Source organism: Rhopalosiphum padi, chromosome 3, assembly GCF_020882245.1.
Source record: "Rhopalosiphum padi isolate XX-2018 chromosome 3, ASM2088224v1, whole genome shotgun sequence".
Taxonomy (NCBI): domain Eukaryota; kingdom Metazoa; phylum Arthropoda; class Insecta; order Hemiptera; family Aphididae; genus Rhopalosiphum; species Rhopalosiphum padi.
The window spans coordinates 38,671,126-38,696,809 of record NC_083599.1 but is presented as its reverse complement, the minus strand read 5'-3'; the positions used below and the strand labels follow the sequence as shown (position 1 = coordinate 38,696,809).

General features: G+C 25.7%; 2 protein-coding genes across 4 annotated transcripts; both read right to left on the bottom strand.

The window, feature by feature from the left end:
* Positions 1 to 452: 452 nt before the first annotated feature.
* LOC132927283 (uncharacterized) lies at positions 453 to 12,596 on the bottom strand. Of its 3 annotated transcripts, none has more exons than XM_060991791.1 (8): positions 12,500 to 12,596; positions 6,279 to 6,449; positions 5,087 to 5,289; positions 4,593 to 4,737; positions 3,026 to 3,255; positions 2,837 to 2,959; positions 906 to 971; positions 453 to 837 (listed from the first exon to the last, which is right to left on the bottom strand). In XM_060991791.1, exons 1-8 carry the CDS (start codon positions 12,576 to 12,578, stop codon positions 664 to 666), a joined length of 1,191 nt encoding a protein of 396 aa, XP_060847774.1. In that variant the 5' UTR covers positions 12,579 to 12,596; the 3' UTR covers positions 453 to 663. The 3 variants fall into 3 exon arrangements, with proteins under 3 accessions (XP_060847774.1, XP_060847775.1, XP_060847773.1); XM_060991792.1 differs by lacking the exon at positions 12,500 to 12,596 and adding an exon at positions 9,069 to 9,185; XM_060991790.1 differs by lacking the exon at positions 12,500 to 12,596 and adding an exon at positions 7,074 to 7,225.
* Positions 12,597 to 14,653: 2,057 nt separating this feature from the next.
* Positions 14,654 to 22,826, bottom strand: LOC132927138 (uncharacterized). The gene is made up of 8 exons (XM_060991600.1): positions 22,666 to 22,826; positions 19,812 to 19,982; positions 18,393 to 18,595; positions 17,886 to 18,030; positions 16,301 to 16,554; positions 16,112 to 16,234; positions 15,107 to 15,172; positions 14,654 to 15,038 (listed from the first exon to the last, which is right to left on the bottom strand). The coding sequence occupies exons 1-8, from the start codon at positions 22,742 to 22,744 to the stop codon at positions 14,865 to 14,867; spliced, it is 1,215 nt and encodes a 404-aa protein (XP_060847583.1). The 5' UTR covers positions 22,745 to 22,826; the 3' UTR covers positions 14,654 to 14,864.
* Positions 22,827 to 25,684: the final 2,858 nt, after the last annotated feature.

The following is a 25,684-nucleotide window of genomic DNA, read 5'->3' as shown; positions in this document are numbered from 1 at the left end:
ATACATGTCCTTAGCTAGTTGTTAATAGGCAATAGCAACATTCTTAACTATTATTCTCATGCGACATACCTAGTGTATGATCATTGATCATATTAATAACTTAAATTATTAACTAATCATATATATATATACGGGGTGTCACACGAAGTTCTGACAAATGAAATAACTTTTGTTCTATTCAATGTTTAAAAAAAAAATTCTTTTAAATATAATTCATAGACACTTGCGCTACATTTTTTATTGGGCTATTTTTTTTTTTTGAAATCGAACAATGCTAAGATGTGGATGATATACCTACCGCCTCGATCATACAATTTAATGTTGGTATCTGATAAAAGTATAATTTCTAGTAGTTTCTGAGGTAATTAATATATTAGCAGCAATCCCTGTTAAAATAATCGTAGTTTATCTTATATTATATTGTATTATAAGAGAATCAATAAAAACAAAAATGTAGTAAATTATTAAATATATATTTTTGAAATTTTCTAGTATAACAAAATTGATTAAATTTAATAAACAAAATGTGAACAATGTTAAATAATATCATCATAATCTAAACAAAGACCGTAACGGAAAATTAAAAATCATTTTAGTTAAACAATACAAAATGATCTAATATGAGGTGATGCATATCTTCCAAAAATTGTTTAGCTATATCTTCTAAGATCTCTTTAATAAAGCACATTCTTTTGAGGTATTAGCACTAATACCATTATAACCATCTAAAATAGCGTTAAACGAAGGGTATGGTCCACACTTACAAACATTTTCAGGATCATTTAATTCGATATAATTAACTATAAATCCTGCTCCATTTTCTTTGGAAAATTGACCCTAAAAATTAATTATTTAAAATAGTTAGGTAAATACATCAAATATTTTTGTTTATTAAAAACTATTACTTTGGCATTAAACGAGTCTAAATTTTCATAACACCAAGAACTTGAATCAGTTCCATTTGAACAAATCTATAAAAACGTTTAGTTAGACAAAATTAATACATTTTTAATGCAAATAGTTTTCGATAAAGTAACTGTCATAATGTTTTTTTAAGTAGTAATAGTGCTTTGATTTTTGATATCAGCCCCTCTTTGAAAAGGAAAATAAATCTAGTTGGTACTTTGGTGGGTCGAATGTAAAAAGTTTAAAATTCATAAATTTCCTTTCGATTACTCAAGCCTTCCATATGTGACCATCAACCTCCTCTATTTGCTCGTCCGACAATAACATGATACTTTAAATATATACCAAAATTAATTATTATGAAGCCACTCTAACTACGCTCTGCTACCAATTGATATCGACTGCAGCCAATTTTATATTATTAAAATATAATAATATTATATATAAATATATATTGTTCTATTGTAACATATAATATTATACACTTGTTTATATTTCGTTTCGATACGTTTGAAATAATATAAAAAATGACTATGATCCTGACACTGTTGTCCCGGTTGTAGTTAAACGGGTGATACGATCACTGGAGTCTTCATTATAATATGTATAATAATACAATAATACGACGAAACAGAAAGAAAGATAAATTAACCAAAAGGGCGAACATTATAATATGCATAATATATATCACCTATGACATTGTAATAGCATACCGACTGGCCTTGGACTTGTCGCGATAAAATGCTACTAGCCTAATGCAATCAACAGGGACCTACTCGTTTTTCATAAGTTTTGCTTCAAATAAATGTAAAAGAAAATTCTAGCGTCTATATAGAAGAAATCTTATGAGTGTATGAAATTTATTTTTTTACGAACTCGCGTAAAATAACGATACATACACTTTAAATATAGCTAATAATATAATATATCATAGGCTAACAAATCATCTCCGTTCAAAATCCTCTTTCGTATAATATGATAACAGTCTTTGCATTCAAATTTAACACATGCATTAAAGTGAGCTACTCTCCATTTCTACTATACAGCAGAGCATACCCACTTACCTCCCCAACATATTAACTAATTTGGCTGGAACACGATTGAGCACGATTGACCTTTTTCACAACACGATTGAGCACGGTTACGATAAAACAATAGGAACCCCAAAAAACCCCAAAAACAACACGATTGAGCATGAAAATAGGCGCGACGTTGCCATCTTGATACCGTAGAATATTATTATTAAAAAATAAAATACATTTTAATAAAAAATAGTTGCAAAGTTTCACTCATATACATATAAAAAAAAAAGTAAAAATTCAAATTTCTTTCCCTAAATACTTATTTCCGACTTTTAATAAGTATTTAAGTAGATTGTCAGCATTTTTAGATTTAGAATACTCCTGATAAGCCTTTATAGTGAAGTTAATTTTTTGGTTTTCGAATACTAAGTCGTAACCGATATTTTCACGTATTTTATTAAAACCACCGTTTATTCCTACAAAGTACCTATACCTATTAATTCATTTATAATATAATATAATATACCCAGTAATTCATTTATAATATAATATAATCGAAACTATAAAAACAATGAAAATATAATATATACATTAAATCATACGATCAATAAAAAAGTGAAAATCTGACAACGTTCTACACAATATTTATATTTTTTATCGTGCTCAATCGGGTCGTCAAAAAGGTCGGCCAAAAACAACCGTGCTCAATCGGGTATCACCGACTAATTTCGTTTATAGTAGTAAACGGTTTGTTGCGCACAACGTAATATAAGTCCTTAGTAAGTCTCTAATAGCAACATTCATTACTATTAAGCTCATGACACATACTTAGTGTATGATCATATTAATAACTTAAATTATTAACTAATCATAAGTCATTTATTATAATTGATGTTGAATTTTTTTACCTCGGCAACGGTATCGTTACACTGTGATAATGAATCATCCTGTGACAATGGGCTCAATCTATATCTATAATATATTTTATTTAGTGGAACAGAAAGGTCCGCTAAAATATCTTTTAAATTACTCTAGAAAAATACAATTATTTAGGAGATTCAACTCAGCAAACTTTGTAAATAATAATGTTTCAATACCAATGTATAATTTGTATCTGGCATCGTTAAATTCGTTAAACCTGTACTTGATGAATTCGTTGAATTTGTACTTGACGAATTTGAATGTCCTAAACTTGTAGTATTTAATGAATTCGATAATCCTATTGGAGCTGTTCCAAGGAGTTTGAATTCATCAGTACAATCATTAAAAGTCACTACAGAAATACTGTAGAAATCTACGGATGAATCTATTATTGTGAAATTCAACCCTATTTAAAAAAATTAAAATAAGTATTAAATTTTTAATAACGATAACTCATAAAACTGATATGCGTGAACAAGACACTATATTAGTCTTTACTATGTTTCGTTGTTTTTTTAAAGATTTATAATTTAATATAATGGATATTACCTAAAACAAAATATTAATTTTATCCGTTTCCTTTTTTTCACGTACCCTTTTTTCATGCCAATTAAAAATCTCTTAGAAATAAAGTTGTGTTACCAACAAAATCAACTTAAGCTTTTTTATTTTTTCTGTTTTTTTTTTTATAATATATTCTAATACTTATTTTTCTAAAAATATTGATACTCATTGACCCATAAAATTACTAATTATGTTGAGATAATATTACCTGATACCTTTTTAATCAAAAATCTTTTATTATTTAGAAATAATTTACCCGATCCTATTGTAAAATTTTAAAGGCACTCTAGATTCAGAAGCAGGTTAGCAGCGAATTTAAATTGCTAGCGGCCCTAAAAGTCTTATGTTGCCTAATTCGATTTTAAAGTTTGCTATCGTAATATAGGACCCACATGACCCACAAAGTAGAAATGATAAAAAAAAAGGCTTGAATGAGTTTAATGAAAGTTTTTTAGTTTTACCGATTTACTGCTTAAGCTTACTGCTAATTAGGTATAGCTGACCTCATGACTATATTGATCAGTATTGAATTGATTGAGTTTAATTAATTTATAACATTTGATATTATGATATTTAATTCCAGTGTAACTTTAAACTTGTTATTTAATTTATAAAGTTTTAGAATGCTGGAAACTTTTGTAAACAGAAAAACTATGATGATATGGTTCTTTCTTTTTGTATTTTATCGGGTTTCCATTGTAATACGTTTTAAAAAGATGACATTTGCTATAGCTGTAGTAAATGGTATTAATTTCAAGTATTTAAAATATAAGTAATTTGACTAATATACCGAATGAGATGATCTATATAACACCACTATAGGTGTACCAATATTAATGATTACAACATAATGTTTTCAGAAATATATAATTTACCAACATCAATATATTAGCCATTAACATTTAACAAAGTCGATTTTGTTGTTACAACTGCAATCTTAATAAATTTGACATCACTATAAAAGAATATCACTTGAAAAATTTACTATTACCTAATTTAATTTTTCATTCTATAGTAACAATATTCTATCGGCTAGTAAGAATAACTAATAAGTATCTACGAATATAAAAACAAAAATACTACCTGTTCCTGAAAATATCCATACTTCTCAAATTCTTATTAATACATAAACATTAAACATATAGATAAATAGATAAATATAATACATAATATACTAACAAGTTGATTTTGGGTTGGTATGCTGATCTACTATAAATGTTCCTATTAAATAAAGGCCAATAGCCAAATCTGGAAAATTCGATCTCATTGTATCAAGATACACTTTGAAATTTTCAGAGTATTCGGGAAAATCTACGGAGTTGTCCTTTAAAAACAAAATAAATTTTATTAAAATATTGTTAAATATTTATATGAACTATTATACATTTTAATAATTTGGAAAAGTTAACTGGTTCTAATCATTTCATATTAAAAATATAAATAATGAAAAATAAAGAATACAAAATTAACATAAGTTAAATTTGTTAAGTACATCCAAATTAAAATGTGTACAAGAATTTTAAGTTGTTATAGCTACAACGCTATCACTGTATGAACTATAAAAATCAAATGTAATACAAATAAATGAGTTATTATGTTTTTTAATCATTGTGACCTCAATGATATAATAAATATAATATAATTCTGTTTTATGATAGTAAATTAGTTCTTACATCAAGTTCTAAATTTGTAATTAGTAGACCTTTTATCCCCGGATGTTGATCCAAAAATGATTTTAAGCCTTTCATTTCATTCTGTGAGTTTGTTCCATTATTACATGCTTCACAAGCAAGTACTTGAGTCCATTCTTGTTGAGTTGCGTGACCATACAATACAAATACATCCTTAGAATCTTTCAATATTTCGTCTAATTTAGCTATATAAATTATAAAAATTATAATTAAATTTACCTGTTACGTTAAAAGGTTTAGTATTAATTATTTTTATTCTATTATTTATATTCTATATTCTAGAGCAAAGGTCACCAACTGGTGAACCGCGAATACTTTTTTTACTTACCCTTTTCCGCGTAGTAGAATTTAACATTTTTATAAATAAAAACTATAAGTATGTCATATAAAGTTTATATAATGATAAAAAATTATTTGAATAATGGAAATTAGTCTGTATTTCACTAATCATTAAATGTTAGGGACCGCGACCATTTTGGTAAGTTTCAAAACGGACATCCATAGAAGTTAGTTTATGAGCGCTGCCTTAGAGTCTAATTTAGTGACTATACATAAGGTTGTTTAAATCTGATTAACTATTAACTATACGTGCTTACGGTACTATACAAAAGGAAGTACTGCACATTTTGAACTAAGTTAATTATTAAGATATTTAATAAATTAATAATAACGTATAAACAATACTTTGCCATGACCACTTAAGCTATTGAAGGGCTTAATAAAATATAGGTAAGAGCTATAACTCTTGATCTAAATTTTTCGAAAGTTGGTAGAAAAATATTGTTCGAAATTATCTAATATAAACATATGATTATAGGAGATATTTAAAACGGTAGCGACTAGTAAATACAAAGATTTGAAACTTCCCTATAAACAATTATAGGTACCTTGTGACCGAGAATTTTAGTTGTGTTTGTATTAAAAATTTACATAGTATGCATCATAATTAATTCTAAATTGATATTGTGAAATCAATATTTTGTAATTACAACTAATGTGTATTTAAAATTTCAATAAATAAAGTTATAAATATATAATTTTAATTATAATTTATGTATATTTTAAATATTATTCTTATATATTATAATTTTATTCATAATGAATATTATTTATTAATTTTAATTTATGGATTAATATATACATATTGAATATTCTTTTTAGTAATATTACCTACCTAAATAATCATCTCCTCCGCACGATACATAAACATTGTTTGTTAAATCCATATAAATTCCATCAAAAATTATAGCTGTGCACCCATGTGGTATATCCGCAATACTGACATCCTCTAAACCACATTCTGCTTTGAGATTACCAGCATAACTACATGATGATATTCCAGGGCCTGAAAACGAATTAATATATTCATATTTTTATTTTCATTTTCATTTATAACATGATTTTGCATTTTCTAAAAATAAATTAAACATGACTAATGCACGAAGACATTTTAAAAGTATTTTTTACGAGTTACAAAATATATCATCGATCAAAAAGGTTGAAAATTTAATACGAAATTATGAAATCACCTACAAAAAATTTAATGGCAATAACCTATAATTTCCTTTGATTATATAATATAAATATGGGAGTATAATATGAGAGATATTGATTTTAATATTTTATTCATTTTATTTATCTTGACCTCCCCTATCCATGTCCGTATTTGTCAGGTTGTTAGTGTAGTTGAAAGAACTTATATTTTGTAAAACGGCTCTGACTACTGTTATTTCCTGTAAGGCGTGTTCTGATATTGTGTAGTCCTGATAAGAACTTTTTTTAGTGAGTGATGTACTGTTACAATCGATAGTCTGGTAGCTACATAAATAAGGATTTAAATGCACTAATTATATATTTAAGAACGCATGTCAATATGACTAAAGAAGAATCGAATCAGATTACACAGGAACAGTAATTGAGTGAAAATTAAAATTTATTTTTAGATAATTTTTTTTTAATAAAAACTCACTTGCTCGACTTTCAGATTGTGTGTGTACTGCTACAATTACAATATTACTAAGTAAAAGTAATGAATCGTAAAAGAACATTTTTTTAGTTTTATGTAATACTAAGTAGATCTTTATTCACACGAATCACCGAAGTTATTAATTTTTATTTGACTAAACTATATAAAAAAGTTATTTAAATAAACTAATTTATGTTGTATATTTTGATATTTATTTGTTTTTGATTAAATAATATAAACTGTAATATTTACATTAAAGCTGTTTGTAAAATACATGTCAAGTGTGTTTTAAAACAATTGCGCATACATAAATATATGTTACAGGTATAACATTTTTTTTTTTAATATAAACCTGCCATTTTGTAAACTTTAGTTCGTAATTAATAACTATAGTTATATAATATTTATGATTCAAAAGCAGCACGAATTAAGTGGAATTTTTGAATTATTCGTGATTTATGTTTTATGCATCAAATTAAAATAAATAAAATAGCTACCATCTAACCGCTCGAATAGTAATAATAAAAATCGATTTTGTCTGTGTATTATACCAAAATCGTTATACCATATTCCAATTTTATTGTATGATATATGTTTCTATCTGTCATCGCTAATCACATTTTGTGCAATCTACTGTTTAGAATTTTAACTTTGGATGTGATTTCTGGTGAAAAATTACATTTAGTTGTTGTTATTTAAGAGGATCAAAAAGGAAAAATCCTAGTATTTTTCAAAATAATTGGGATAAAAAAAAAAAACATTGAATCTTAATATTAAATAAATAAAAATGTTATGCAAAATTAGTAATTGACAATTACTATATATATATATATAGTTTATATATCTATTAGTTTTTTTGGTTGTGTGACTAAAATCAAATTGCTATAGATACTTCATATTCAAAAGGAATATAAGGTTTTTTACACTAGTTCTTATAATAATATGTTGAATATTTTTATATTAATGTTACACATTTTATATTTTCGTTGTTATAAAAAACCAAAACATACTATTGAGATTACAAACTACAATTTTCTAAATATTTTGACTCTTTTGGGGTACTTATTTATAAATATTTTCAATTTCTTTTATTTTTTTCTAAGATTTGTCATAAAAGAGATCATCCACTGGGCCAATGTTCTTGAAAAGTTAATACAAGAGCCAACATATGTATCTATATAAAAATATAAAAAATACATCGTTACGATTTTTATATTAAGTTCACATTCTTCAAAATATCTGACATTTGTTTATATTATACTCTAACCTTTCAAAATCCTATCTTTAAATTTTAATAATATTGAAACAAATGTGTTTAAGAATGTAAAAAAACATTATCGACTTACATAACCAATTCAAATATAGTTTCATACATTCTATTGGATAAATAGATTAGTTAATGCGATTGAAGATATACTGATACTTTTGAAAAAGAAAATCATTTTTTTAATGTAGTGCGTTGTTGACATGTGTATGCATGTGGGGGATTATTCCGCTGTTTTTTTTACACACAGTCACAGTCACACATTGATAATTTGTTATTTCGATCACATTTACATGATCCAAACGCACACACCCCTAGAATATTAAACTGGTATTAACTTTTTAAAAATGGTCAGTGGCGATTATCCTCACAATTTTTCTTTAAAATTTACATCGAAATTTGATTTTTAAATAGTTTATAGTTATATATAATTTGATATAGTCTTAGGCTCATAGGTTTGCAAGTTTTTGTAATGGTTATATTAGGACTGACTAATAAATTGATGCGGTGAGTTGCTATTATTATGTTCTTTTAAGACTTATTTAAATCAACTTAAAAAGAAATAGATTCCCTTTAGTTACACTCAAAATAATCAAGTTTAATGTTTTAATATAATTGTACAATTTGTTCCACGTTACATTTTACAATGATAACTAAGATATATTCTTTTATGCCACAATTATTACTTTTTATTATTTTGAATTTGTATTAATAATAAGTACAATATATCTTACTTTGAATTGCAGGTTACGTCGTCTGTCATCATACAATTATACGATCATCTTGTATACCATTATTCAACAATGTTTGTTATGCATGTGAAACATCAGCTTAAAAACTAGTACTACAATTAGTTTAACTATTTTTCATATTGAAAAAGATAAAATATTTGTATTAATGTATGGTTTTTTATAAATTTTCTATACCTGATGTTTATAATTATCCCAGACTTTTGAAGCAGCCATCAGTTCATCGATAAAGTCACTTGGAGCAACAATCATTACCTTTACTATGGCATATGCTTTAAAACTTTTTAAATTAAGAAATTTGTTTGAGACATTCCGAATGATGGTACAAAAAAAGTATGAAGATTCAATTTTAGTTTGTATGTTATAAATCAATCACAAACGATCTTGTAACATAAAGTTCAAAACTTTTTTAGCATATTCTGGTGTTATAAAATTGTAGAAGAAAATAACAATGTATTATTTGTTACTATATACTTTATTATTGATTGATAATTTTATATAATTGATTGAATTTTTAGAATTTGCAAGATTTCGGTTTTCCCAGAAAAATAATTTTTCCTGATAGCACACCACTGCTGGACACACACGTACATTACATGGGTAATATAATTGTATTATTTAATTACCCACCTTATCACATAATGAGAAACGTTAATAGACGGGCAGACCGTCTTTTATTGTCGATCATTAGAATACCGATATCGACTGAACTTTCAAATAAAACAAATTCAATACAAATTACCAAGCCTAAAAACATCTACTACACAATCCACTCTACCTCGTCATACAAATAATACATCTATAACCACTTCCTCTACTTAAGCTTCCGCCGCCAATTTTTTATCAAACATGTAGACACACCAAATCTTCCAGAATGTTTATCACTACTTCACAACCAGACCGATTTCAGAGTATTCTTAACCGATGACAGAATCACATGTGTAAATCCCCCGCCACACCTCTAACAATACGCAACCTCTTTCTGTGGAAGACCCCTCTGTGAAAAAACTTTAATAGAAGAACCTTCCGTACACTTCCTCGCAGACATCGACACCAAAGATATGGCCATACACACCCCTACAATAAAAACCCCAATCTTACATTCACATTCCCTCAAATAATGAAAGGGATCACAGAAGATTATCAGATCAACCAAATTCTCCAGTCTCTGTCTCCAAACCAAATTCATAAAAACCTTGAATCATTACACCTCACTTAATGAACTACATCAAAGGCCTCTTTCTGACGCCACATATCTAGTAACATTATCATCACCGCCTCCGGTAAACCTATCAACCAACGAAGCTAACGATATACTAACATTGATAGAAGTAGAAATACCGCAAAAAACGCTAAAGAACACTATATCCAGATCTAACTCCTCATCTAAGACAGGTGATAAATTATCTGCTGGTCTCAAACCAGCCGAGGACCTCTTCTCTTACAACCCATCCATCTCTCTATGCCAATTCAAATATGTAATAGAAAACTATACCAAAAAAAATATAAACACCACCTTTCCCATGCAAGGATATAATGGATTTTTCAAAAATCGCTAATCATACCACCGTGCAAGCGGTGGAGTTGCTATTACCTCTTTGAAAGCACTGAAATTCATATTCATTCCCCACTTGAAGTTATTGCTGTCTCTATACACCTTAAAACTTCCTTATGTGTCTGTAACATTTACCTACCGAATAGCACCAATCTGTTACCTAATGACCTTAATGATATCATTAAACAACTACCCTAGCCTTTTATTTTTCTCGGCGATTTTAACAGCTGAAACTAAATTTGGGGATTTGACTACACCGATGCCAGAGGCAGAACGATGGAAAAATTATTAGAAAATAGTCAAATAACATTACTAAACTCCGGGGAATACATACACCACAATGTGGCTCACAACTTTTTCTCGGCCATTGATCTCACAATATTAAATAGTGCTTTCGCTCCTATAACCGAATGAAATGTCCTTACAGAATACAGCACCAGCGACCATTGGCCATAAAAATCTTCTACCAACCAACCAAAACTCACTCATTTTCCCGATGGCGCTTTAAAAATCCAAATTGGAATCTATACAGCGATATTATTACACAAAATCTTAATGACAAAACAATGAATCTTGAACTCATAACGAATCAAATTAAAATCATTTTAATTATTGATCATTTTTGTAACATTATATTAGAAGTTGTCAATAAGACCATTGACAGAACTAATACTCAATTAGAAAGAAAAACAGTTCCCTGGTGGAATAAAGATTCTAATGATGCAATAAAATTATATAAAAAAGCATTAAACAGATTTAAAAAAAACAAACTAGCTGACGAGCATTTAAACCTAAATAAAGCACGTGCTCAAGCAAGATTCATAACAAAAAAAAGCAAAACAGAATCATGTACAAAAATGTACCAGCTTAATAAAACCCAACATATCCCCAACGAAAATGTGGAATAAGATAAAATCTATTAAGGGGATAAACTACCAACCACTTCCCCTTAATCTACATTATGATAACAATAACCTCTCACTGCCTTCAGAATATTCGAAGCTTTTGCGCAAAATTTAAAAAAAAAAAAACAGTAACTGCTCACCTAGATTTTATAAATTTCAAAAATACTGTTAAAGATAATATCAGAAACGAACTAGTAACCAATTTCCACCAAGATGATAACCACCTGAATACGCCTTTTAGCCTAAATTAATTATATAAGCCCTTATCCAGATGCAAATGTAAAAGCTCTGGCCCTGATGGGATATCGTTTTCTTTTATTCAAAACCTACCCACATGGGCTATGATATTGTCCTACAAATATTCAACATAATTTGGGACAATGGCATATACCCTGATCAGTGGCACAATGCGATTATAATACCAATCCCTAAACCCAATAAAAACAAATTCAATATTATTAACTATTGACCTATTTCACTTATTAATACTCTAAAAAAAATCGTAGAAAAAATGATCAATTAACGATTTATTTGGCACTTAGAAACATTAACCTTTCAGTCCAACACATCTTCCTTGATTGCACCAAAAACCCAGGACATAAGAAAAAACTTATCAATACCACCGAATATGGATGAGGCACTCAACAAAACAACATTCCCAAAACTATTTCATTTTTAACCAAAATTAATCTCATAAACAAACCGTAGTCTTTAAGTCAAAATAAATTTTGTATATTTACCTTTTTTCTATTACTATTTCTAATCTAATTGTAATTTAAACTAGGCTAACGACCTGTGATGTTGAAGCCTTACTTTTAATAATAAAAAAAATATATATAAATTTAAGAAGGCATGTCAAAATGACTAAAAGAGAATTTAATTAATTTACACAGAAACAGTAATTCAGTGAAAATTCAAATTTATTTTTAGATAATTTTTTTTTAATAAAAACTCACTTGATCGACTTTCAGATTGTGTGTGTACTGCTACAATTACAATATTACTAAGTAAAAGTAATGAATCGTAAAAGAACATTTTTTTAGTTTTATGTAATACTAAGTAGATCTTTATTCACAGGAATCACCGAAGTTATTAATTTTTATTTGACTAAACTATATAAAAATGTTATTATAATAAACTAATTTATGTTGTATATTTTGATATTTATTTGTTATATAAATAATATAAACTGTATTGATGTTTAATATTTACATTAAAGATGTTTGTAAAATACATGTCAGGTGTGTTTTAAACAATTGCGCATACGCCATACATAAATATATGTTACAGGTATAACAATTTTTTTTTAGAATAAAAAAAAAACATTGAATTTTAATATTAAATAAATAAAAATGTTATGCAAAATTAGTAATTGACAAATCGATTAGTTGTTGTTGTTGTGTGACTAAAATCAAATTGCTATAGATATTTGAAATGTTCAAAAGGAATATAAGGTTTTTTACACTAGTTCTTATAATAATATGTTGAATATTTTTACCATTAATGCTATACATTTTATATTTTCGTTGTAATAAAAAACCAAAATATACTATTGAGATTACAAACTACAATTTTCTAAATATTTTGACTCTTTTGGGGTACTTATTTATAAATATTTTCAATTTATTTTATTTTTTTCTAAGATTGGTCATAAAAGAGATCATCCACTGGGCCAATGTTCTTGAAAAGTTAATACAAGAGCCCACATATGTATCTATATAAAAATATAAAAAATACATCGTCACGATTTTTATATTAAGTTCACATTCTTCAAAATATCTGACATTTGTTTAAATTATACTCTAACCTTTCAAAATCTTATCTTTAAATTTTAATAATATTGAAACAAATGTGTTTAATAATGTAAAAAAACATTATCGACTTACATAACCAAATCATATATAGTTTCATACATTCTATTGGATAAATAGATTAGTTAATGCGATTGAAGATATACTGATACTTTTGAAAAAGAAAATCATTTTTTTAATTTAGTGCGTTGTTGACATGTGTATGCATGTGGGGATTATTTCGCTGTTTTTAAAATCAGTTTTAATTAATAACGCTCAATATTAAAATTAAATAACAATATTAAACCTAACAGTCACGACATTATCCGGCTATTAAGCCATTAAGGTTTGGGTTTTACAATACTTTAATTTAAAAACGAGTTTTGTGTATTTTTTTAAATATTAACTAGTTATAATAAGTACTCGTGACTTGATTAATAATTACTAAATTAGTATACCTACCGTAAAAAACGAACGAATGAACACAGATATTCATACTTTTATGTATAATAATTTCGGTCTAAAAATTTCAATCTTAAACTTTAAGCTAACACATATTGGAACTGATAATAAAAATTTTTAACGTGTTATGCGTTAGTTATATAAAAACAACATTAGATGAATACATCATGAATACATTAATTCCAATAAAAATAATAATACTTTAAAATGCGAATCGTATCCACAGGCTAGGTACGAAAATAAACAAAGAAACTGTTTTATGAACCTCTAATTCGTTAATTATATTTATATTTTAATCATGATGACAATCCGGTATGTTATTTGATCGGTAAAGTATTATAGATTTACAATAGTTTTTTCATAAGAGTTGGTATTGGTTTTTTGCGCACAACCTAATGCATGTCCTTATCCAGTTGCTAATAGCATCATTCTTAACTATTATTCTCATGCGACATAGGTACCTGGTGTATGATTATATTAATAACATAAATTATTAACTAATCATAAATATATACGGGTTGTTAAACGAAGATCTGACAAATGAAATAACTTATGTTCTATTCAATATTTAAACAAAAAATTCTTTTAAATATAATTCAGACACTTGCGCTACATTTTTAGTATACATTTTTTATTGGGCTATTTTTTTTTTTTGAAATCGAAGAATGCTAAAATGTGGATGATATGCCAACCGCATCCATCATACGAGTACAATTTAAAGTTGGTAATTGGTATCTGATAAAGTATAATTTCTAGTCATTTTAGAGGTAATTAATATATTAGTAGCAATCCCTGTTAAAATAATCCTACTTTATCTTATAGTATATTGTAGTATAACACAATCAATAAAAACAAAAATTTAGTAAATTGTTAAATATATATTTTTTAAATTTTCTAATATAACAAAATTATTTAAATTTAATAAACATAATGTGAACAATCTTAAATAATATCATAATAGTCTAAATCAAGACCGTAACTGAAAATTAAAAATCATTTTAGTTAAACAATACAAAATGATCTAAAATGAGGTGATGCATATCCTCCAAAAATTGTTTAGCTATATCTTCTAAGATCTCTTTAATAAAGCACATTCTTTTGAGGTATTAGCACTAATACCATTATAACCATCTAAAATAGCGTTAAACGATGGATATGGTCCACACTTACAAACATTATCAGGATCATTTAAATCGATAATATTAACTATAAATCCTGCTCCATTTTCTTTGGCAAATTGACCCTAAAAATTAATTATTTAAAATAGTTAGGTAAATACATCAAATATTTTTGTTTATTAAAAAATATTACTTTTTCATTAAACGATTCTATAGTATCGAAACACCAAGAACTTGAACCAGTTGCATTTGAACAAAACTATAAAAACGTTTAGTTAGACAAAATTAATATTTTTTTAATGCAAATAGTTTTCGATAAATTCGTCTAGTTCATTATTGTACTTCATTTTTCAAACTGGAACTTCACGTCTGCACCTACCATATATGAAGACATATTCTTAAAATACTATAGTTCCTACAACATTCTTTCTTATATCGTTTTATGTCTGAACCTGTTTTCTTAATCGTACAATTGGTAAATAGTAAACTTTTTATTCGGCAGAACCAATTTTAGCTAATAACACTTAATATTAAAATTAATTAACAATATCAAACCTAAAAGTCACGACATTATCCGGCTATTAAGATTTGGGTTATGTAATACTTATTTTTGTAAACGAGTTATGATTTTTTTTTAGATTCTGGACGGAGTGATGAATATATTGATTTTACAATGATGTATTATTATTTTTTTATTTTTTATTTTTGTAAATGTCATAATGTTTTTTTGAGTAGTAATAGTGCTTTGATTTTTGATATCAGCCCCTCTTTGAAAAGGAAAATAAATCTAGTTGAGTACTTCGGTGGGTCGAATGTAAAAAGTTTAAAATTCATAAATTTCCTTTCGATTGCCCAAGCCTTTCTTATGTGACCACCCAGCTCCTCTATTTGCTTGTGCAATAATAACATGATACTTTAAATATATACCAAAAATAACTATAATAAAGCCACTATAAATACGCTTTGCTACCAATTTATGTTGACCGCAGCCAATTTTGTATTATTAAAATATAATAATATTATATACATAAATATATAAATATATTCTATTCTATTCTAACATATGTTATTATCTATTATACATAATATATATCACCTATGACATTGTGATAGCATACCTAGTGTATGATCATATTAATAACTTAAATTATTAACTAATCATAAGTCATTTATTATAATTGATGTTGAATTTTTTTACCTCGGCAACGGTATCGTTACACAGTGATAATGTATCATCCGATGACAAAGGGCTCAATCTATATCTATAATATGTTTTATTTTGTGGAATAGATATGTCTGCTAAAATATCTTTTAAATTACTCTAGAAAAATACAATTATTTAGGAGATCCAACTCAGCAAACTTTGTTAATAATATTGTTTCAATACCAATGTATAATTTGTAACTGGCATCGTTACATTTGTTGAACCTGTACTTGATGAATTCGATGAACCTGTACTTGATGAATTCGATGAACCTGTACTTGACGAATTTGAATGTCCTAAACTTGTAGTATTTAATGATTTCGATAATCCTATTGGAGCTGTTCCAAGAAGTTTGAATTCATCAGTACAATCATTAAAAGTCACTACAGAAATACTGTAGAAATCTACGGATGAATCTATTATTGTGAAATTCAACCCTATTTAAAAAAATTAAAATAAGTATTACATTTTTAATAACGATAACTCTTAAAACTTATATGCGTGAACAAGACACTATATTAGTCTTTACTATGTTTCGTTGTTTTTTTAAAGATTTATAATTTAATATAATGGGTATTACCTAAAACAAAATATTAATTTTATCGGTTTCCTTTTTTTCACATACCCTTTTTTCATGCCAATTAAAAATCTCTTAGAAAAAAAGTTGTGTTACCAACAAAATCAACTTAAGCTTTTTTATTTTTTCTGTTTTTTTTTTTTATAATATATTCTAATACTTATTTTTCTGAAAATATTGATACTCATTGACCCATAAAATTACTAATTATGTTGAGATAATATTACCTAATACCTTTTTAATCAAAAATCTTTTATTATTTAGAAATAATTTACCCGATCCTATTGTAAAATTTTAAAGGCACTCTAGATTCAGAAGCAGGTTAGCAGCGAATTTAAATTGCTAGCGGCCCTAAAAGTCTTATATTGCCTAATTCGATTTTAAAGTTTGCTATCGTAATATAGGACCCACATGACCCACAAAGTAGAAATGATAAAAAAAAAGGCTTGAATGAGTTTAATGAAAGTTTTTTAGTTTTACCGATTTACTGCTTAAGCTTACTGCTAATTAGATATAGCTGACCTCATGACTATATTGATCAGTATTGAATTGATTGAGTTTAATTAATTTATAACATTTGATATTATGATATTTAATTCCAGTGTAACTTTAAACTTGTTATTTAATTTATAAAGTTTTCGCATGCTAGAAACTTTTGTAAACAGATATGATGATATGGTTCTTTCTTTTTGTATTTTATCGGGTTTCCATTGTAATACGTTTTAAAAAGATGACATTTGCTATAGCTATAGTAAATGGTATTAATTTCAAATATTTAAAATATAACTAATTTGACTAATATACCGAATGAGATGATCTATATAACACCACTATAGGTGTACCAATATTAATGATTACAACATAATGTTTTCAGAAATATATAATTTACCAACATCAATATATTAGCCGTTAACATTTAACAAAGTCGATTTTGTTGTTACAACTGCAATCTTAATAAATTTGACATCACTATAAAAGAATATCACTTGAAAAATTTACTATTACCTAATGTAATTTTTCATTCTATAGTAACAATATTCTATCGGCTAGTAAGAATAAGTATCTTCGAGTATAACAACAAAAATACTACCTGTTTCTGAAAATATTAATACTTCTCAAATTCTTATTTATACATAAAGAATAAACATAGGTACATAGATAAAGAATAAAGATAATACATAATATACTCACAAGTTGATTTTGGGTGGGTATACTGATCTACTATAAATTTTCCGACTAAATAAAGGCCAATAGCCAAATCAGGAAAAGTCGATCTCATTGTATCAAGATAAACTTTTAAATTTTCAGAGTATTCGGGAAAATCTACGGAGTTGTCCTTTAAAAACAAAATAAATTTTATTAAAATATTGTTAAATATTTATATGAACTATTATACATTTTAATAATTTGGAAAAGTTAACTGGTTCTAATCATTTCTTATTAAAAATATAAATAATGAAAAATAAAGAATACAAAATTAACATAAGTTAAATTTGTTAAGTACATCCAAATTAAAATCAATAAAATGTGTACAAGGATTTTAAGTTGTTATAGCTACAACGCTTCCACTGTATGAACTATAAATACGAGTATCAAATGTAATAAAAATAAATGAGTTATGTTCTTTTAATCATTGTGACCTCAATGATATAATAAATATAATATAATTCTGTTTTATGATAGTAAATTAGTTCTTACATCAAGTTCTAAATTTGTAATTAGTAGACCTTTTATCCCCGGATGTTGATCCAAAAATGATTTTAAGCCTTTCATTTCATCCTGTGAGTTTGTTCCATTATTACATACTTCACAAGCAAGTACTTGAGACCATTCTTCTTGAGTTGAGTGACCATACAATACAAATACATTCTTAGAACTTTTCAACATCATGTCTAATTTAGCTATATAAATTATAAAACATATAATTACATGTTATATTATAATGTTTAATAATAAGGAATAGAATTTTTTAATTCTATTATTTATATTCCATATTCTTGAGCAGAGGTCACAATGTTAGTTATGTATAAATTATAAAACATATAATTACATTTACCTATTACATTAAAAGGTATAGTATTAATTATTTTTATTCAATTATTTATATTCTATATTCTAGAGCAAAGGTCACCAACTGGCGAACCTCGAATAATTTTTTTACGTACCCCTATCCGCGTAGTAGAATTTAACATTTTTATAAATAAAAACTATAAGTATGTCATATTAAGTTTATATTATGATAAAAAATTATTTGAGTAATGGAAATTAGTTGGTATTTCACTAATCATTAAATGTTAGGGACCGCGACCATTTTGGTAAGTTTCAAAACGGACATCCATAGAAGTTAGTTTATGAGCGCTGCCTTAGAGTCTAATTTAGTGACTATACATCAGGTTGTTTAAATCTGATTAACTATTAACTATACGTGCTTACGGTACTATACAAAAGGAAGTACTGCACATTTTGAACTAAGTTAATTTTTAAGATATTTAATAAATTAATAATAACATATAAACAATGCTTTTCCATAACCACTTAAGCTATTGAAGGGCTTAAAAAAGGATAAGAGCTATAACTCTTGATGGCAAACTTTCGAAAGTTTTTAGAAAAATATTGTTCGAAATTATCTAATATAAACATAGGATTATAGGAGATATTTAAAACGGTAGCGACTAGTAATAGGATAAGTATTATATATATTATATATAGTAATTATTAACATAATACTATGTAATTATTTGGCTGTAATAATTTTATTTAGCAAATCAAATACAATATAAATACATAATTAAAATAAATAATAAGATTTGAAACTTTCCTCTAAACAATTATTACTTGTGACGAAGAGTTTTGATTGAGTTCATATTAAAAAGTTACATAGTATGCATCATAATGAATTATAAACTGATCTTGTTAAATCAATATTTTCTAATTACAACTAATGTGTATTTAAAATTTCAATAAATAAAGTTATAAATACATAATTTTAATTATAATTTATGTATATTTTAAATATTATTCTTATATACTATAATTTTATTCATAATGATTATTATTTATTAATTTTAATTTATGGATTAATATATACATATTAAATATTCATTTTAGTAATATTACCCAATAAATCATCTCCTCCGCAAGGTGCATAAGCATTGTATGCTAAATCCATATAAATTCCATCAAAGATTACAGCCGTGCACGCTAATGGTATATCCGCAATACTGACATCCTCTAAATCACATTCTGCTTTGAGATTACCAGAATAACTACATGATGAATTTCCAAGGCCTGAAAACCAATTAATAAATTCATATTTTCATTTTCATTTATAACATGATTTTGCATTTTCTAAAAATAAATTAAACATAAAAAACTTTAACAAACTAAAAAGTTATAACAATTATGTGAACAACTTTATACTATTTTATTTCCGGGGTTAATAAAAATAAAAATTACATTTTTGTGTTAGTAAGAATTTAAAAATATGTTCTTGTTTAATAAGAACCTATAATATTATATAAAAAGTGACAATAGAATACAAATTATTTTTCCAATTGTCAAATGATATTCGTTATTCGTTTTAAGTATGGTATAAGGTAAACAAAGAGCAATGCGTTCATTATAGGTTTTCCCGACCCAAGTGCAACTCTAAGAATATTAATAAAATTTGAGGTTTCACAGTAAATTGGCATCGCTGTAAATTGTTTTAAAAAGTAAATATTAAAAAGAAAAATCGAGAAAAACAAAAAATAAACTAAAAAAAGGAGTTTTAGCCAAATCAGTTTTTGAAAAAACCAACGTATTTTTATTTATTTTTTGTTGTTATTCAAATATTAATAATGTTGTGTTTCTTTTAAAATTGTTTTAAGGTGATAATCGAGTTTCGTACAGTACATTCAGATCAACATCCTAATTAAGTATATCAAAAAGTTAAAATTTAAAATGATGCTCTTGTGAACACTGTGCACGCATTAGCGTTACTCTAATATGAAACAATGAAACTTTAATTTTTCTTCAAATATATGACGTGTATAAAAATTGTTTATACCTATCCACTCTTTTGCGTTATTTATTGACAATATACATTTTCAACATTTATAATTTGTTTTTCTAACTATTTATAAAACTATTTTTGTTTGCAAGTAGCTAAATAATTTGATAAATTAATGCGGGTACTAACTGCAGGAATTAAAAAAAATATCCAAAAAACACTCGTGTCTTGCTAACATACACCCACTTGTAAGTTGAATCCAAATTAAAATAATGTGTTTTATTGTTTTATGGTTTAATGTATAAACGCAATAATTGTATAATGTACTAAAAATCTCAAACAATATTTGTTATTTTGCAGTTATAATTTAAATACATATACTGTCGAAATTTGAAACATTCCTGCACCATTATCTTACTTGAATAATTAGAAATTCTAATTACAATGCACAGAGACATTTTAAAAGTATTTTTTACGAGTTATTAAATATATCATCGATCAAAAAGTTTGACAATTTAATACGAAATTATTAAATCACCTATAAAGAATTTTTTGGCAATAATTTATAATTTCCTTTGATTATATAATATAAATATTATAAATATGAGAGTATAAAAAGGATAAAGTAAATTTACTAAAACTAATGAAATCCTAAATTATATATCGGCTAATGTATGTCAGGAATAGTATATAATACTTACATATTCGTAAATATTTAAGAGGATGCTATACCTGCATGTTTCGTCTCTGTCTATGTACATCATAACAAAATTTCGTTCAGCAGAATACATTTTGTGATGTTAACTTTAATATTTCAATAAATTTAAATGTATGATTATTATTTAGACAATGACATATGCTTTTAATGATATTATTATTTTAAAATGAGTTACAGCTATGTAAAATATTGCAATTTTAAAATGTTCATAACTCACTTTAAAATAATAATATCAATAAAATCATGAATCATTGTCCAGATAAAATTCTTAACTTTAAATTTTATGATAGGTAAATTTACTATAATATTAAAGCTAACATCGCAAAATGTATTCTGCTGAACTAAATGTTGCTATGATGTATGTCACTATGTCAATAAAACAGAGACAACACACGCGGGTATGGCGTCCTCTTAATCTTTATTATTATTTTCGAATAATTTTTATTATTTGAGTAAACCATATAAAATGTTTTTATAATAAACTAATTTATGTTACATATTCCGGCATTTATTTATTATTAATTAAATAATATACATTTTATTGATGTATATTATGTTTACATTAAAGCTGTTTGCAAAGCAAATATCGAAAAATAAATTTGTTTGCATATATTTAATCAATTAAAACAATAGTGTCATGGACCATAATGTTGTGGGTTTTGTGGGGAGCCTACATTTTGAAAACTAAGCGTATATGCGCTGTCGAACTCTGTTGTTGAGTAATATAAGACTAAGATAATTGCAAAAGGGAATGATCGAACATTCGGTATTGATTTTGATGATAGATTTATAGTCCCATAGGCCATAGTAGATTCATATTAGCTACATATATCAACCTTAGAAAAATTATAACTTTTAAAATTTGACAGTATAAAATTTTTTGTATATAATGGAGATATTTGAATGGAGAAATTTATTTGAGACAACCCGAATGATGGCACAAAAAAAGTATGGAGATTCCATTTTAGTTTGTATGTTATAAATCAATCAAAAACGATCTTGTAACATAAAGTTCAAAACTTTTTTAACAAATTCTTGTGTTATAACAATGTAGGAGAAAATAACAATGTATTAATTGTTACTATATACTTTATTGATCGATAGTCTGGTAGCTACATCGATAAGGATTTAAATGCATTAATTATATATTTAAGAACGCATGTCAATATGACTAAAAGAGAATTGAATGAATTTACACAGAAAAGTAATTCAGTGAAAATTCAAATTAATTTTTAGATAATTTTTTTTTAATAAAAACTCACTTGCTCGACTTTCAGATTGAGTGTGTACTGCTACAATTAAAATATTACTAAGTAAAAGTAATGAATTGTAAAAGAACATTTTTTTAGTTTTATGTAATACTAAGTAGATCTTTATTCACACGAATCACCGAAGTTATTAATTTTTATTTGACTAAACTATATAAAAATGTTATTATAATAAACTAATTTATGTTGTATATTTTGATATTTATTTGTTTTTGATTAAATAATATAAACTGTATTGATGTTTAATATTTACATTAAAGCTGTTTGTAAAATACATGTCAGGTGTGTTTTAAACAATTGCGCATACATAAATATATGTTACAGGTATATCCATTTTTTTTTTTAATATAAACCTGCCATTTTGTAAACTTTAGTTCGTAATTAATAACTATAGTTATATAATATTTATGACTCAAAAGCAGCATGAATTAAGTGGAATTTTTGAATTATTCGTGATTTATGTTTTATGCATCAAATTAAAATAAATAAAATAGCTATAGATTTTGTCTGTGTTTTTTACCAAAATCGTTTTACCATATTCCAATGTTATTGTATGATATATGTTTATGTCCTATCTATCATCGCTCATCACATTTTGTGCAATCTACTGTTTTGAATTTTAATTTTGGATGTGATTTCTGGTGAAAAATTACATTTAGTTGTTATTTAAGTGGATCAAAAAGGAAAAATCCCTAGTATTTTTCAATATAATTTGGATAAAAAAAATAAACTTTGAATTTTAATATTAAATAAATAAAAATTTTATGCAAAATTAATAATTGACAAAATCAATTATTTTTTTTTTGTGTGACTAAAAACAATAAATTGCTATAGATACTTGAAATTTAATGTTTTTTACACTAGTTCCTAATGTTCCTATAATAATTTGTTGAATATTTTTATGCAATTTTTTTAACATTAATGCTATACATTTTATATTTTCGTTGTAATATAAAACCAAAACATACTATTGAAATTACAAACTACAATCTTCTAAATATTTTGACTCTTTTGGGGTACTTATTTATAAATATTTTCATTTTTTTTCTATTTTTTTCTAAGATTGGTCATAAAAGAGATCATCCACTGGGCCAATGTTCTTGAAAAGTTAATACAAGGGCCCACATATGTATGTATATAAAAATATTAAAAATACATCGCCACGATTTTTATATTAAATTCACTTTCTTCAAAATTCCTCACATTTGTTTAAATTATACTCTAACCTTTCAAAATCTTATCTTTAAATTTTTATAATATTGAAACAAATATGTTTAAGAATGTAAGATAAACATTATCGACATAATTTTATAACGATTTCAAATATATTTTCATACATTCTATTGGATAAATGGATTAGTTAATGCGATTGACGATATACTGATACTTTTGAAAAAGAAAATCATTTTTTTAATGTAGTGCGTTGTTGACATGTGTATGCATGTGAGGGATTATTCCGCTTTTTTTTTACACACAGTCACAGTGACACATTGATAATTTGTTATTTCGATCACATTTACATGATGCAAACGCACACACCCCTAGAATATTAAACTGGTATTAACTTTTTAAAAATGGTCAGTGGCGATTATCCTCACAATTTTTCTTTTAAATTTACATCGAAATTTGATTTTTAAATAGTTTATAGTTATATATAATTTGATATATTCTGAGGCTCATTGGTTTGCAAATTTTTTTATTGGATATATTAGGACCGACTAATAAATTGATGTTGTAAGTTGCTTTTATTATGTTCTTTTAAGACTTATTTAAATCAACTTAAAAAGAAATGATTTCCTTAAGTTACACTCAAAATAATTAAGTTTTAATGTTTTAATTTAACTGTACAATTTGTTCCACGATAAATTTTACAATGATGACAATAGTTCCACATAATTTTTCATCATAATTCTTTCATTAGAAAATACAATTTTTAATATTATTATTATTTTATTTTAATTTGTTTACCTTTTTTTATAAATTTGTACGCATTTTCAGCAGGTTAAACATAAATTATTAAAAACCAGCAATATAAATAATAAATTATTTGTTGATTTTTAATATATATATTTTACATTTATTTATTTAAAAACAAAACATTCACATACCTATATAATTATTCAAATAGTAGCGAGTATCTATAAATAATTTAATAGTCATTAATCAAATAATACTGATCATTTGATTTGTATTAAATAAAAAGATGTTTAAAAATATTTATATCAGTGCAAATTTGATAGGATTCACCATTTAAAGATATTAAAATATATTTTTTTTAGGCCACAATTATTACTTTTTATTATTTTGAAATTGTATTAATAATATAATATATAATATATCTTACTTTGAATCAAAGGATACTTCGTCTGTCATCATTACAATTATACGATCAACTGGTATACCATTATTCAACAATGTTTGGTATGCATGTGAAACATCAGCCTAAAAACTAGTACTACAATTAGTTTAATTATTTTTCATATTGAAAAAAATAAAATATTTGTATTAATGTATGGTTTTTATAAAATTTTTATACCTGATGTCTATAATTATCCCATCCTTTTGAACCAGCAACTAGGAACACCCAGGTTTGTTTTGTGCCACCACCAACGAGTTCTAGACATTCATTGATAAAATCACTTGTACCACCAATAATTACCTTTACTATGGTAAATGCTTACAACTAATTTCGTGGGTGGGGGGCAGTGGCGGATCCAGAGTTGAATTTTGGGGGGGCCTCCTAAAAAATTGCATCTGAGGCATACCTATATAGTACATAAAAATGTTTGTTGTTTCTAAAAATACAAAAGAAATGGTAAAGTGAACGTTATTAATTTGATTATGGTTGGATTAGGAATCATTTATGTTAATTAATAATTAGGCACTTATAATAATTATACTATTATAAATTTTAATTATTTCATTTTAAAAATAACTACAGTACAAAATCTAATTTTTTTTTTTAGAAGCAAAATTGTTAATAATCGTTTCACTTATATTACATAAATTTAAA